Genomic DNA, 15,523 nt, shown 5'->3' with positions numbered 1-15,523 from the left:
GGGACAGGCACTGTGGTATACCGGGTTAAGCTGCTGACTGCAGCGCCAGCATCCCACATGTGCACTGGTTCAAGACCCAGCTGCTCCACTCCCAACCCAGCTCCCTACTAATGTGCCAGGGAAAGCAGTGGAGGGATGGCCCAAGTGCTTGGAGAGATCTGGAGAATAAGTGGGAGATCTGGAGGAGAATTCTAACTCCTGGCTTCAGCCTGGCCCAGTCCTGGCATTCCAACCATATGGGGAATAAAATCAACAGATGTTTCTCCCTCTCTAATTCTAACTTATAAATAAAATAAATCTTAAAAAATATATACTGGGTTATTTTCTAAACCCTTTCCCACTCAGGACACAGAACTAAGTTAACTGAATGACAGTTTCGCCAGGAAACCATCACCCTCAGAAACAGCAATTAACTTCACTTCCCACATTGCTGCTAAACTTTATTTATTCAGGACACAGGAACTATGACAACACAAAACCAAAAACAATACTGATAATATGCATGGCATTTAAAGCACTGAGCTCTTCAGGAAAATCTAAGAATTAGTTTTAAATGTGAAGAATCAAATTAAACCTCAAACCCCTACTTTTAATTCTGGCAGCTTAAGAAGAGGTGTTTTTTAAACTCAGCCACATTAAGACTTACCCTTGGGTTTGTTGGTGCAACAAAGCAGGCAAGAAAGACCAGCCTGTAAGAAAGGTCCCTGACACCAAGAGCCCGGAGTCCTCGAATACCTTCTGTCTCATAACCATCAACACCACTGACACGGGAATTAGTTTCTGCACGTGCTCCTGAAAGATTGAATGGTAGGTTGCATTGCAGATCTAACATTAAATGTGCTGAGAACCAAAACTGATCAATCAAATGAAAGCAATAAATTTAAAGATTTCACATAAACTTTGAAAACTTTCAGAACAGCATCATTTGTAGCAAAGGCATTTTTTTTCTTCATATTGCCTTCCTCAACTTCTGATTGGTGGTCAAAAAGACAAGATATAAAAAGCTAGGTAACCTACAGTTCAGGTAACAGAATTTATTTCAGACACAGATTACTGACCTGGTGTGCTAAGCTTGGAGACGTCAGGCACAACTATCAATGTCCCTGTGAAGTCACATTTGTCACCAGCTTGAGCGGATTCCACAGCCTCGGCCCTCAAGATTACTTCTAAACTGCGGGGGATACTCCCTCGAGGAAGCTCAGCTTGAGTCTCCTGAATGCGAACCTGCAACAAACAGCCAAGAATGATGCCATGCAATACAAATTAACTGCCGTACGTAACAAAGTGTTTATTTTGAACCATCTTACTGCTTAAAGTTTTTTTCAAGGGCTTTTTTTTAAAAAAAATATTTTATTTATTTGAAAGTCAGAGTTACACACACAGAGAAGCAAAGGCGAAGAAGACAAAGAGGTATTCTATCTGCTGGTCCATTCCCCAACTGGCCACAACGGCCAGAGCTGCATTGATCCAAAGCCAGGAGCCTCCTCCAGGTCTTCCCATGCTGTTGCAGGGGCCCAAGGACTTGGGCCATCTTCTACTGCTTTCCCAGGCCATAGCTGGATAGGAAGTGGAACAGCTGGTCTCAAACCGGCACCTAATATGGGATGCTGGCACTGCAGGTGGTGGCATTACCTGCTATGCCACAGTGCCAGCCCCTTTTTTTAAAGTTACTTAAGAGGCAGATAGTGTGCTCTCCTTACCTTCCACTGGTACTTCCCAAATGGCTTGGGCAGGGTTGGGATGAGGCTAGGAACCCAACCAATCCAAGTGTCCCACAAGTGGGAGAAACTCAATTAATTGCAGCCAACGTTGTAACATAGCAGGTTTAAGCTGCTGCTTGTAATGATGGCATCCCACATCAAGAGTGCCAGTGGGGATTCCCAGCTACTCTGCTTCCAATTCAGCTTCCAGCTAATGTCTCTGAGAAGGCATAGGCTAATAGCACAAATACTTGGGCCCCTGCCATCCATGTGAGAGACTTGGATGCAGTTGCTGGCTGCTGGCTTCAGTCTGGCCCATCCCTGGTAGTGCTGGACATTTAGGGAGTGAACCACCACATGAAAGATCTCTGTTGTTCTGCCTTTTAAATAAATGAATGAATAAATCTTAAAAACAAAAGATCAAACTACTTTAGCCATGACTCCTGCCTCCCAGGGTGCACACACATTAGCAGGAAGTTGACAGAAGCAGAGCTGGGACTCAAACTCAAGTACTCTAACATGGAATGGGAATGTCCCAAGTAGCATCTTAACTGCTATGCCAAACTCCCATACCACTAATGGTCTTTTCTAATCTGTCAACATTCATCCTAAAAATTCCCACCCTTAATCCTATTTTAGTCAAACTCAATTTGGTGAGAGATCACCTCTATTAAAAACCTTTAGGGAAATGCATGAAGTTTGTATTTCTTAAATAAAAGGTTTCTTTGGGGGCGGGGGGAGGGGGGGAATAAATTGCTTTTTAACAACAAAAAAACCCTTCAGGAATAAGTGTTTGGCCTAGCTGTGAAGATGCCAGTTAAGACACATTTGTTTTATATTAGGGTACTTAGGTTCAATACCTGCCTAAGGCTTGACTACCTTCATTAATAATGGAGACAGTAAGAGGCAGCAATAATGTTGTAAGTCATTAGGTTTTGTCACCCACAGGGGAGAGCTAGAATGTGTTCTCAACTGTTTTCTGTTGTGGGCATCTGGGGAGTGAACCAGTAGATGGGAGCTATGTTTAATGAACTTACAAAATTGAAAAACTTTACTCTTAAAAATAATGGTTTTCTTTCCCTGTGTTCCAAATAACTCCTGTAAATATCTATTTTGTTTCACTTCTCCTAAACTTCTCAAGTGAATTTTATAAAAAAAATTTCAGGCCGGCGCCGCGGCTCAATCTGCTAATCCTCCGCCTTGCAGCACCAGCACACCGGGTTCTAGTCCCAGTCGGGGCGCTGGATTCTGTCCCAGTTGCCCCTCTTCCAGGCCAGCTCTCTGCTATGGCCCGGGAGTGCAGTGGAGGATGGCCCAAGTGCTTGGGCCCTGCACCCCATGGGAGACCAGCAAGAAGCACCTGGTTCCTGGCTTCGGATCAGCGCGGTGCGCTGGCCGCAGCGTGCCGGCCACGGCGGCCACTGGAGGGTGAACCAACGGCAAAGGAAGACCTTTCTCCCTGTCTCTCTCTCACTGTCCACTCTGCCTGTCAAAAAAAAAAAAAAAAAAAAAAATTCAAACATACCTTTATACCCTCCACTGCAATGCAACAATTGTTAACCATAACAGGTAGACGCTAATGGAGTTTTACAGTACTATTTTAAAGTATAAACATCAAAACTTTGCCCAGAATATTTTAGCACTTATTTCTAAAATAAAGACAATCTTTTATGTAATACCACTATCACACTAGAGAATTAAACAATGGTTAACCCCGTTAATATCTTCCACTATCAAATGTCCCCAGTTGTCAAAATCAACTTTATTTTATTTGAAAGGCAGAGATGAGGGAAGGATACTCCCCAAGTACTTATAACTGGAGTTGGGCAAGGCTGTAGCCATAGGTCTGAACTCAATCTAGGTCTCCCACATGGGTGGCAGTGGGACCCAGAACTCAAGGCATCATCTGCAGCTTCCCATAAAGTGTAGTTAGCAGGAAGAGGGAATCGGAATCAAAGTCAAGACATAAGCCTGGACATTCTGATATAGAAACAGGTGTCCCAAGTGGCTTGTGTTTTTTTTAATTTGAAAGGCAAAATGACACTGCAAGATAGACAGATAGTGAGAAATCTTCTATCCACTGGCTGACCTCTCAAAAGGCCTCAATTGGGCAGGGCTGAGCCAGGTCGAAGCCAGAAGCCAGAAACTCCATCCTGATTGCACACATGAGTGGGAGGGGACCAAGCACTTAGGCCATCATCCAGTTTTCCCAGGTGCATTTTTGCAGGCAGTAGCTTAACCCGGCTCCAAAGTAGCTTTCTAAAAAACTTTAAAAATTTTTATTTATTTGAAATTCAGAGTTACAGAGAGAGAGGGAGATACAGAGAGAGAGAGAGATTTTCCATCTCCTGGTCTATTCCCCAAATGGTCCCAAGAGTCGGAACTGGACCAGTCTGAAGCAAGGAGCCAGGAGCTACTTCCAGGAATCTCATGTGGATGCAGGGCACCAAGCACTTGGGCCATCCTCCGCTGCTTTCCCGGGCACATTAGCAGGGAGCTGGATCGTAAGCGGAACAGCTGAGACAAACCAATGTCCACATGGGATGCTGTTTCAGGCGGCGGCTTATCTTCTACACCATAGCACCAGCCCCCTAAGTGGCTTCTTAACTGCTGTACCAAATGTCAGCTCCAAGAACATCCTTTATTATAGTTATGTTCTTTCCCCCAAACCAAGACCTAGTCTAGACACATGCTTTGTATCTCACAGTCACATCATGTGGTAGACACACAGTTATCTTCCATCCTCTGGTTCACTCACCAAATGCCTGCCAACAACCAGGGCTGAGCCTCAACTTCATCCAAGTCTCCCATAATGGCAGGGGACCAAGCACTTGAGCCACCATCTGCTGCCTCTCAGGATGCATTAGCAGGAATGCCAGACTGGACATGGAGCAGCCATGACTTGAACTAGCACTCCAATATGAGATGCAGGCATTTGAAGCAGTGGTTCAACCTGCTGTGCCACAACACATGGCCCGCATCATGTTCTTTTAATAAACTCTCTCCTAAAGTATTGATGCTTCTTATAAATTATCAGATTGGCTTAAGAAAATTAAGCTTAAGAAAACTGCCTTAAGAAAAACAGAATTCAACTTTACTCGTTTTACTCTGATCATTTCTCCATGCTAAAGCTTCTCTTCTTTGCATATCCTATAGAAATTTACCAAGGTCTGAGAGCTTCTCTCTCTTTTTTAGAAATTTATTGGAGTCGGTGCTGTGGCACAGTGGGTTGGTTACACCTCGATCCACGGTGTTGGCATGCCATATGGGTGCTGGTTCATGTCCTGGCTGCTCCACTTTCAATCCCGCTCCCTGCTAGTAAGCCTAGGGAAACAATGGAAGATGGGAGACCCGGAAGAAGCTCCTGGCTGCAGACTTCAGCAAGGCCCAGCCCTGGTCATTGTGGCCATTTAGGGAGTGAACCAGCAGATGAAAGATCTCCCCTCACCTCTAATTATACATTTATTTGAAAGGCAGAGTTAGAGATAGGAAGAGACAGGAAGAGATCTTCCACCTGCTGGTTCACTTCCGAAGTGGCCCCAACGGACAGGACTGTGGCAGGCTGAAGGTAGGAATCTGGAACCCCATCCAGGTCTCCCACATGGGCATCAGGGGCCCAAATGCTTGAGCCATCTTCCACTGCTTTCCCATGCACATTAGCATAGAGCTGGATCAGAAGTGGAGTAGCTGGGACTCACACTGGTGCTCATATGGAAATACCAGCATCACAGGTGGTGGTTCAACCCTGAGCCATGATGCTGACTCCTCCTCTTCATTCTTACTACCATCGCTTCTTACCCAGGCAACTAAAACTACCTGTTAAGATTTATTAAACACTGTCCCATTAAATTTCCCCTGGAAAAAAAAAAAAAAAAAGAAAAAAAAAAAAAGAAAAGAAAATCTGAGTCAGTGTTTGGTCTTCAAATCAGAGTACCTGACTTCAAGTCAGGAATCTGCTCCTGATTCCAACTTCCTGCTAAAGCACATCCTGGAATGTAGCAGGTGATGGTTCAAGTGGTTGAGTTCCTGCCACCCATCAAGTACAAATGGACTGAATTCCCAGATCCTAGGTTCAGCCTGGCCCAATCCAGGCATCCTGGGCATTTGGGGAATGAACCAGGAGATGAGGACTTTGCCTCTTAAATAATATAGCTGTATCTCCAATTCTTACAGACAGTGCTGAACTTGTCAACTAAGATTTAAGGATCCAAACACCTATAGGCTTCATATGAAATCATCTCTCAGCTGACCTCCAATTTGGATCTTAACACTTCAATCATGATCATCTCATAGCTTCCATCTTAGCCTGTCCATTCACTCATGCTTTTTTTTTAACCAATTCAAAGTTTTATACTAATATATTGCTACTTCTCCTAAGTTTTCTTAACTCCAATTCTTCTTCATCATTATCATAATAGCTACTGTTTATTCTTTGACAAATATATTTCTTTCCTTTCTCCCCTTTCATATTTATTTGGAAGAAAGAGAGACAAACAGACAGTGCTCCCATCTGGTTCACTCCCCAAATGCCCACAATGACAGACTAGGCCAGGTGCCAAAGCCAGGAGCTAGGAACTCAATCCAGCTCTCCCAAGTGGGGGGCAGGAAACTAATTACTTGAGCTATCACTGTTCCCTTCCAAGATCTGCATTAGCAGGAAGCTGGAATCAGGATACAGAACTGAGATTCAAACCCAGGTATTCTGGTATGGGACACAGGAATCTTAACTACTAAACACACATCTCTATGGTCACTTTCAACGATAATTCACATAAAGACTGAATTTAACATTACCTAAATAAACTAATTGCAAGGGCCAGAAAGGGAATCAGAACTGAATCTGGTCTAAAGAAAAGGAAAGAAATACCTTCTGAAAATCAACAAATCTCGATTTATTTGTATCCAGCAAGAATCTTCTCCTATTGGCACAAACTGGGTTTCGGCAGATATTTGGCTGTGTGTATTTGAACTGCTGTTCTACATCCTTGATCACTGTCTGACAGTCCAAGCACAGGAATGTTCCGCTCACTAGCTCTGGGTGAACTGGGTGAGTCCGTACCACCTGCCCACTGATGCGGGTGAGCAAACCAATTCTGGATGAAGTGAGTTCACGAATCCTGTTTAAAGATAAATATCCCACTAGTAAATATTCATTTCTCAACTAAGAAATCTTTCCATCCTAATGAGAAAATTCAATGATAATTTACACTTTAAAAAAAAAGGCAAAGTGTTCTTTGGACACTACTGAAAAAAAACGATTCTTTGTCAACACCCCTATTCCTAAATTACACAGTGCACACATATTCACAACAAAACATATAGATGAATAAATATGAAAAGCTAACTAAAGGACACCAAATAAAGTTAAAATTACAAACAGGATAATCTCAGCTTTGTTTTATATACTGTTTTTGCTTATCTACAATTTCTAAGAAATCATTAATTACTTTCATAATGAAGTTATCAAAGGAAAAAATGTTATACTCAGAAGTTGAAAAACTATTTCACACATACATTTTATATGAAAAACTTGGTAATTTCGTAACATATTTTCAGCAGTTTTAGTTCTCAAAAATACCACTTCAGTTACGCGACCCCCGAGCGGTCGGCGTCCCCCAACTTCTTAGAGGGATAAGTGGCGTTCAGCCACCCGAGATTGAGCAAAAATACCACTTCAATTTCTTTCAATAGTATCTTTTTAACGTAATTACTAAAGACTATTTGAAAGCTTTGTATTTAAGATAACAAAATATTCAGAAGATTTATAAATCTCTACAAGTGTTCTGAGTGCTATTTTCTCATTTTTGCCCCAAGCTTCCCTTTTTAAATGTGCTATAAAATGAACAATCATAAGAATCTGCTTCACTTTACTTACCATCCCATCTTCATAGAAAATCATGTTTTTCTAAAACTAAATGTTCTGTACAACCAGGTGTAACTAGAAAAAAGCCAATCTGTTTACAAAATGTGCACACAAAACACTATTCCTCCCCCCATATTCATCAATTTATAAGTACTTTCTTTTTATTTTTTTCAATTCTTGTCACTACCAAGCATGAATAAGTAATTTTACAGCAAGAAATCTACCTTTTGCATGATTAGGTAGAAAAAAAAATCTAAACCAAAAGATTTTACATATGAAAAACTGAGGCCCCAGGAGGCAAATGTGATTTGTGTGATATTAAACAGCTCGCTATAGCACATCAGTGTAACCTCCCAAATTTTCTGACTGTCAGCTAAATGGTACCAATATTATTTGGTGAATTCCTTTTCTAAGAAGAGTTTTTCTTACTTGTGTCTAGTAGGCAGGTCTTGAAATGCAACATAAAAATCCTTGGCAAGAGGGATCTCTTTCCGGTCTTTGACGAAAGTTTTTAAGGCCCGACACAGGTAAGGGTAAACTCTGAAAAAGAAAAAAGTCAGCTGATAGCTCAGATATCTTACATCTCTCTTGCAACAGCTGAGTCTAAGGAATTTCATCTGGTCACAATCAAGCCCTAGGACTTAACTGTACAGGACATTTCTATCATCTAATCTGGGTTTAAGAGTCTCTTTCAACCCTCTCCCATCCCACCACATAACACCAAAGATAAATGCTATACCTATCTTATCTTTGAGTAATTTAGCACTCACATTCTAGTGACAAAGGTCACTCCTTTGTCCAACACAACTCTACCTAAACCATCTGTCTTGTCAGTATGATGCTGAATACTGTGAGTTTTCACAGGGCTGTTTACAATCTAATTAAGACAACTTCATATTTGTTGTCAGGCCCTAGCATATATAGTAGTTTTTGGTTACATTCTTAACTGATAATGGATGAGGATAAGGGAGAAATTTAGCAAACACGCAGAAATGTTTCACTTGACTGGTTCATCTGGTGTATCTTAAGTCCCCAATAGCTATGGTAGCTTGGTTTAAGGAACAGACCTAGAAAAAAAAAAAAAAGATGGACAGCTCATTTAGGAAGTTTAGCACAGGTACTCACTCCTACCTCTAAACCTAATTTTCTCTCTCTCCCTCACTTGTGAGGATTCTAAGTCTTCAGGGTATATATTCTTCCAACCTTTCTTTTTTTTATAAAGATTTTATTTATCTGAAAGACAGAGCTAGAGAGAGGAGACACAGAGATAAGAGATCTTCCATCCATTGGTTCACTCCCTAAATGGCCACACAGGCCAGGAGGGACCCCGCCAGGATCTAGGAGCTTCTTCCAGGTCTCCCAGTGGATACAGGGGCCCAAGAACTTGGGCTATCTTCCACTGCTTTCCCAGGCACATTAGCAGGGAGCTGGATAGGAAATAGAGCAACCAGGATTCAAAGCAGCACACATATGGGATGCCGGTGCCACAGGCCTTACCACTATGTCATACCCCACAACTTCAGCACCCCTTCCAACTATTCCTGATAGTCAGCTACTACCTAAATACACAAGACAATTCTGTCTCCAAATCCACCAAGAGAGCATAATTCTGGCTACTTATCCCTGGATTTACATTTCTCTTTCATGACTATCCCGTGTTTATTTTAAACTGATTATAAAGACAGTCACATTTACTGTGTACCAGTTCTTGTGTACGAAGATGGTTCTTGCTGTAATAACAATTGAAAGTAGAATGAAACCCTGTATTAGTAAATATAATGCTTAATCACACTATTTCTACTCACCTCGAAAAAAAAAAAAAACACTTAACTATATTAGGAGTTGAGATTATACGATGCCAACATCCTACATGGGCACCAGCTGGAGACCCAGCCACTCCACTTTTGATTCACTTCCCTGCTAATGCACCTGGGAAAGCAGGGGAAGATGGCCCAAGTACTTGAGCCCACGCCACCTACATGGGATACCAGAATGAAGCTCTTGGCTTTGGCCCAGCCCAGCTCCAAGCCTTGCGGCCATTTGGGGAATCAGCAGATGGAAGATACCTCACTGTAACTCTCCCTTCCAAATAAAATAAATAAATACTTAAAAAAAAAAAAAAGAAAAATACTTTATATTGTTAAGTGAAAAGAATGCCCTTTAACATACACAGAGAGCCTTACAAATCATTGCACTTGCAGACTTGGAAGACTTAGAACTTCATTGCTGCAGACCCGCTAATGGTGGTTATTTATGAGTGGTGGAATTACAAGTATGAAGATAGAACTATGGGAGGCTCCCCACTTTCTCTGTTTTGCAAATTTTCTACCATTACAAATGTAATACAAACATTAGGTTTATTATCAGAAAAAAATTAAACTTTATGGGAACAAGAAATAAAACATTACTGCAACAGACACTGCTGGTTCAAGAAGACTTTCTATACTGACAACTTTCTGAAAACATCTGGTTGGGGGTGCTTCCAACAAATGAAACAGCAATAGCACTAAGTACCCGACACAAACTGAGTAGATAGTTTTTCTCTGAGGGAAAAACAGAAAACAAAGGTTTTCAATATTTGTACGTGAGAAAAATTCAGATCCACATAGGCCTAGATTAAGCTTAAAGCAGTACTAGGACCACTGGTTGTTATCAAAGAACCACTCCTTGGAGGGAAATAAGAACTGGGACAGCTATCCTTCAAAAAAACCAACAAACAGAAAACAATCGCAGATTTTATTTATTTGAAAGGAAAAGTGAGAGAGACAGAGAGATGATGTTCCATCCACTGTTTCACTCCCCAAATGGCTGCAACGGGCAGAAGCCAGGAGCCAGGAACTCCATCTGCGTCTTCCAGGTACTTGGGCTATCTTCCACTGTTTTCAAAGGCACAGTAGCAGGGAGCTAAACTGGAAGCTGAGCAGCCAGGACTTGAACTGGTGCTCTGATATGGGATGCAGCCAGTGCAGGCAGTGGCTTACCCTGCTATGCAACAACCCCAGCCACAACAGCTACCTTTTTGTCTCTTCTTAGATTTCTAGTCTTATAGCTGGTTTCCCAGGCTCTACTCCTAATCAAAGTAAGGAAAATTAATATACCCATACCTATAGAATTCCTCTTGAATGGTGGTGGAAAGTTGCTGGTTAAATTGTTCCAGGTCCACAAAACTCACAACCAATGTGTTTCTCTCTGGACGAATTAGCTCCTCTGCTAACTGCAAATACTTAATTTCTCCGTCACTGCTCTGGAACCTGTGGGTAAATGCAGGTCAGATCAGACTGAGGAGTTAAGCAATAAAAACAATCATCTGGATGTCTGAGAACTCCATTTATTAGACAGTCGGCATTTTTTTAAGACAAGCCCCATGTGCAGCTGTTCTTAACTTGGGGCAACTTACCCTTCCAAATATTTTTGTTGTTATTTTTAAAAACAGCTTAGGACATCATCTTACCTCATAAAATTGCTATGAAGATTAAATTATTCTTATGAATTTATCTGCACAATACTCAGAATTTAGTCATTGGATTTGAAACCCAATTTCTTAACATTTTCCAACCAACTATTAACTGTGCTTTTATTAGTTATGTACAATTAAGACTAGGAAACGCTGAATCAAGAAATTCAGGCTAAAAATTCAAAGATTTAATTTCAACAAGAAATTTAAAAACTGACAGATTAGTTGGTGATTTTAAGAATAAAACAAAAACAATGTACTTCACTGCCTAACACGTAAAAAAATGGGAACATGAATACACACAACATAAATTTTTCCCCTGAAATGTCAAGCAGACTATAACACATTTACTTTCTGTTCTTTTAATATACAAATTCTTGTCGAAATACATCATGCTCTGACTCTTCTAAATATTTTATCAAACAACATCAATGTGCAAAATCACTACACCAGAGGTACCTGATGCTTAAAATGGCAATGTTGTTTCTGCCCTAGGGATGACACTCTCACAGAAGACAGGTAAACAAGAGGGGAGAGAGATACTCCTACTACGAAGTGTAAGAGATGCGCTAGGGTAATAAAAACTAACTCTGCCTACTGGAATATCCAGAAAAAGATTCATATACATAAAAGGTCGCATTAAAATTCTGCCACAAAAGACTTAAAAAAAATGTTTTACATATGGAGATCTTTGCTCAATGTATTTTTTTTAAGGATTTATTTATTTAAAAAGCAGTTACAAAGAGAAAGGCAGAAACAATCTTCTATCCACTGGTTCACTCCCTAGATGGCAGCAAGTTCCGGGCTGGGCCAGGAAGAAGCAAGGAGCCAGGAGCTTCATTTGGGTATCTCACCTGAGTGCAGCAGCCCAAGGACTGGGGTCATCCTCCTGCTCTATGCAGGATGGTGATAGATAAGACAAATAGTCTCTGTATTTTTTAAAAGTCAACTCCCTTTCACAAATTCAATTTGATTCACCATTCCTTAAGGAATAAGAGTCCAAATTCTAAACTCTTCTTTCCAATTTCACTTCCAAAACCAGCCTCAAACATCATCCACACTCCTGTGCTTTCTCTATCTTTGTTGCACATTTTAAATGTCTGTAGCCAGTCTCTATCATCTGATTTTCTTTCAAATTTTAGTCTTGAAGCCAGTGCTATGGCACAGCCTGCAGCACTGGCATCCCATATGGGTGCTAGTTGAAGTCCCAGCTGCTCCACATCCAATCCAACTCCCTGCTAATGTGCCTGGGAAAGCAGTGGAGGATGGCCCAAGTACCTGGGCCCCAGTCATCCATGCAGAAGACCTGGATGGAGTTCCAGGCTCCTGGCTTTGGCCTGACCCATTTGGGGAATGAACCAGTGGACAGTCAATTCTGTGTGTCTCTCCCTCTCCTTGCAACTCTTTCAAATATATAAATAAACCTTAAAGAAAGAAAGAAAGAAAGAAAAAAAACACAGAGAAAGAATTGGATTCACATTCCAAAGTGGCTGACAGGTAAAATTAAATTATATGGAAAACAAAGGTTTGGTATTGCTTGAAAGGTTATAGGGTTTCACAAAGTTCTGAGTCTTTAGTTGGGCACTGAAGACTCAGCTGTCAGGCCATATGTATTATTTCCAAAGAGCAGGAAACATAAATTAAATTATGGTTTTAAGTATAGCAGGATTTCCTAAAACAACATTATTCACAGTAGCTGAAAGGTGGAAACAACTTCAGGGTCCATCAGCAGATGAGTAAGCAAAAATGTGATATAGACATACAATGCAATTTTTTAAAAAACAGTTTAATCAATTTCTTTTTTTAAAAAAAGGTGTTTTTGTTTTTTGACAGGCAGAGTTAGATAGTGATAGAGAGAGACAGAGAGAAAGGTCTTCCTTTTTTCCGTTGGTTCACCCCTCAAGAGGCCGCTACGGCCAGCGCATTGTGGCCGGCGCGCTGCACCGATCCGGAGCCAGGAGCTTCCTCCAGTCTCCCAAGCGCGTGCAGGGCCCAAGGACCTGGGCCATCCTCCACTGCACTCCGGGGCCACAGCAGAGAGCTGGACTGGAAGAGGAGCAACCGGGACAGAATCCGGCACCCCAAGCGGGACTAGAACCAGGGGTGCCAGCGCCACAGGCGGAGGATTAGCCTAGTGAGCTGCAGCGCAGGCTATTTTATTTGAAAGACAGAGCACAGGAAGAGGTAGAGACAGAGAGGTCTTCCATCTGCCGGTTCACTCCCCAGGTGGCTGCAATGCCCAGAGCTGCGCCAGGAGCCAGGAGCTTCTTCCAGGTCTCCCACGCAGATGCAGGGGCCCAAGTACTTGGGCCATCTTCTACTGCTCTCCCAGGCCACAGCAGAGAGCTGGATCAGAAGAGGAGCAGCCGGGACCAGAATCGGCGCCCATATGGGATGCCAGCACTTCAAGCCAGGGCTCTAACCCAATCAATTTCTTTGAAAGTGTGATGAGGGAAGGAAGAGATTTATTTTTCAGCCTGTGGTTCACTCTACAAATCCCCACAAAAGCCAGGGGTGGGCCAGGTTGAAGCCAGGAGCTCCATCTGGGTCTCCATTGTGGGTGGCAAGAACCCAAGTACTGGAGCCATGATCTGCTGCCTCCCAGGCATATTTGCCTTAGTGAGAAACTAGATCAGAAGAGGAGGCTGGACTCAATGCTAGGCACTCTGATGAAGAATGCCAAGCAGGGGTTTCCCCTGCCGCACCACAAGGTCAGCCCCACAATGTAATGTTATTCAGCCTTAAAAAGCAGGGAAATTCTGATCCATGCTAAAATACACATTTTGACATTAGGCTGAGTATGAGGCTTTGAAAAACAAGCCAGACCCCTAAGACAAATACTGCATGATTCCACTCATATAATAATCAGAATTCAGTGATAAAGAATGAAGGTTGCCAGGGGCAGGAAAGGGAGGATGAGGGTTAGTTTAATGGGCATAACGTTTCTGTCTAGGAAGATGAAAATAGTTATGGATGTGGATGGTGGTGATGGGTGTGTAACATAAACGCATTAATGTCACTGACCTGCGCAGGCAAAACGGGTTAAAATGCTAACTTGTCAGGTATGTTTCACCACAATTAGGGGAAAAAAAACAAAACACTTCCCTAAGAGTTTATAAGCCACCCAGGAGGCAGCCGAGTCCACCTTTAGGAGGAGAGTTGCTAAGAAATGAAACGCTGGGTGGTGCCAGGCCGGCGGAGGCGTTAGGAGAGACCGGGATCCAAACAGCTGGAAACCCCGCGGCGGGGGCAGGCGGACGAGGAAGGGCTGCAGGCAGGAACCCAAACAGCATTCGCTCCGCCGCTTCGAAACCGGGCCCGGCTCCACAGCCCGAGCAGCCCTCCGACCACAACGTCCACGGTAAACCAAAACTTTCCTCCGCGCAGTCTCCTGGGGCGGCCCCGGACCCCCGGGCAGCCAGCCGTCCTGGCCGAGCCGCAGGTTCCACAGAGGCCACCAGCGCCGTGGGCTGTAAAGGATCGACGCAAAAGCTGAGGATGCCGTGGGGTCCAAGGGCGGAGTGACGCCCCGACATGGCTTCTACCCCAGAAACAAGCCCAGCCCCGTCCCAAGCTCTCTGCGGCTGCCAGGCCTGGAGCCTGCAGTGGGGCGGGGGCTGCTCTTCCCGGGCGCGCGACCCCTGAGCTCCCGAACGCGCGCCGGTCACACGGCCCCGCCCGGCCCGGAGACCCCCGGCTTGGGAGGCCCTGGGCGCCGACCGACTTACTCCTCCAAAAAGTCCAGGAACAGTTTCTGGCACTTTTCGGCCACCTCGTCGCGGACTTCCAGGTGCTGGCTGCCGGCGCCCGGCTCCGCTGCCGCCGCGAGGTCCATAGCTTTCCAGCGTTCAGAGCCGCCACGCTAGACCGCCACGAGCCGCTTCCCCCCGAGACGCTACCGCTTTGCGCGCGCCGCCGCCGCTTCCGTCCCGCCCCCTCTCCCAGCCACAGCCAATCGTGGCGCAGAAGCTCACGGATTTCGCGCCAAACCTGCCCAGTGAACTGCGGCGTCTCACAAAGCTCCACCCTCTGCACGGAGATTTCGCGCCAAATGTAAAGACCTGGAAGAGGCCGGAGCCCGAGGCGGGGGCGGGGGGGGGGGCTTGTCTGCCTTTGCGCCTGCGCAGGGTAGTCGTACCCAAGAGAAGTGGGGGGGGGGGTTCTAGAACGAGTTAAAAACTCGGATCTTTGTATGGGTAGTTTTTCAAAAAGTTCTTCAGATCATTCCACTGATATTAATTGAGCGGTGGGGTTAAGGCTGTGTGAAGGAGAAAAAACCGACGTGAAATGCGTAGTTGAGGAAATAAACTGCAAACCACAGGCTAGAACTTTGTGAGAGGAGCGCGAACAGTTGCTGGTGGAGCAGGCGGTGATGCTGGTTGGTGCTGACCGAGGGGTTGTTGCTTCTTCTGCCTCTTGAGTCGCACCCTCGACTTAATTTCGCTTGCTTCTCCTGCTGTCTACTCTGGCCATTCCTGATTGGCCTGCTTTGTAGGCACCTCTTAA

General features: G+C 43.9%; 1 protein-coding gene across 1 annotated transcript in view; it reads right to left on the bottom strand.

The window, feature by feature from the left end:
* The window catches only part of MCM6 (minichromosome maintenance complex component 6), a 48,668-nt gene extending 33,710 nt beyond the window's left edge, over positions 1-14,958 (bottom strand). Inside the window, exons 1-6 of the mRNA XM_002712120.5 lie at positions 14,746-14,958; positions 10,668-10,814; positions 7,993-8,103; positions 6,568-6,817; positions 1,059-1,224; positions 647-792 (exon numbers count right to left, since the gene is read on the bottom strand). Coding sequence (XP_002712166.2) covers positions 647-792; positions 1,059-1,224; positions 6,568-6,817; positions 7,993-8,103; positions 10,668-10,814; positions 14,746-14,852 — 927 coding nt within the window. The 5' untranslated portion in view covers positions 14,853-14,958. The remainder of the gene's footprint in view (positions 1-646; positions 793-1,058; positions 1,225-6,567; positions 6,818-7,992; positions 8,104-10,667; positions 10,815-14,745) is intronic.
* Between the last annotated feature and the right edge of the window lie 565 nt (positions 14,959-15,523).

The sequence above is a fragment of the Oryctolagus cuniculus genome, chromosome 3, assembly GCF_964237555.1.
Source record: "Oryctolagus cuniculus chromosome 3, mOryCun1.1, whole genome shotgun sequence".
Classification (NCBI taxonomy): domain Eukaryota; kingdom Metazoa; phylum Chordata; class Mammalia; order Lagomorpha; family Leporidae; genus Oryctolagus; species Oryctolagus cuniculus.
The sequence above is the reverse complement of the archived record's forward strand: the minus strand, read 5'-3'. Positions and strand labels throughout refer to the sequence as shown.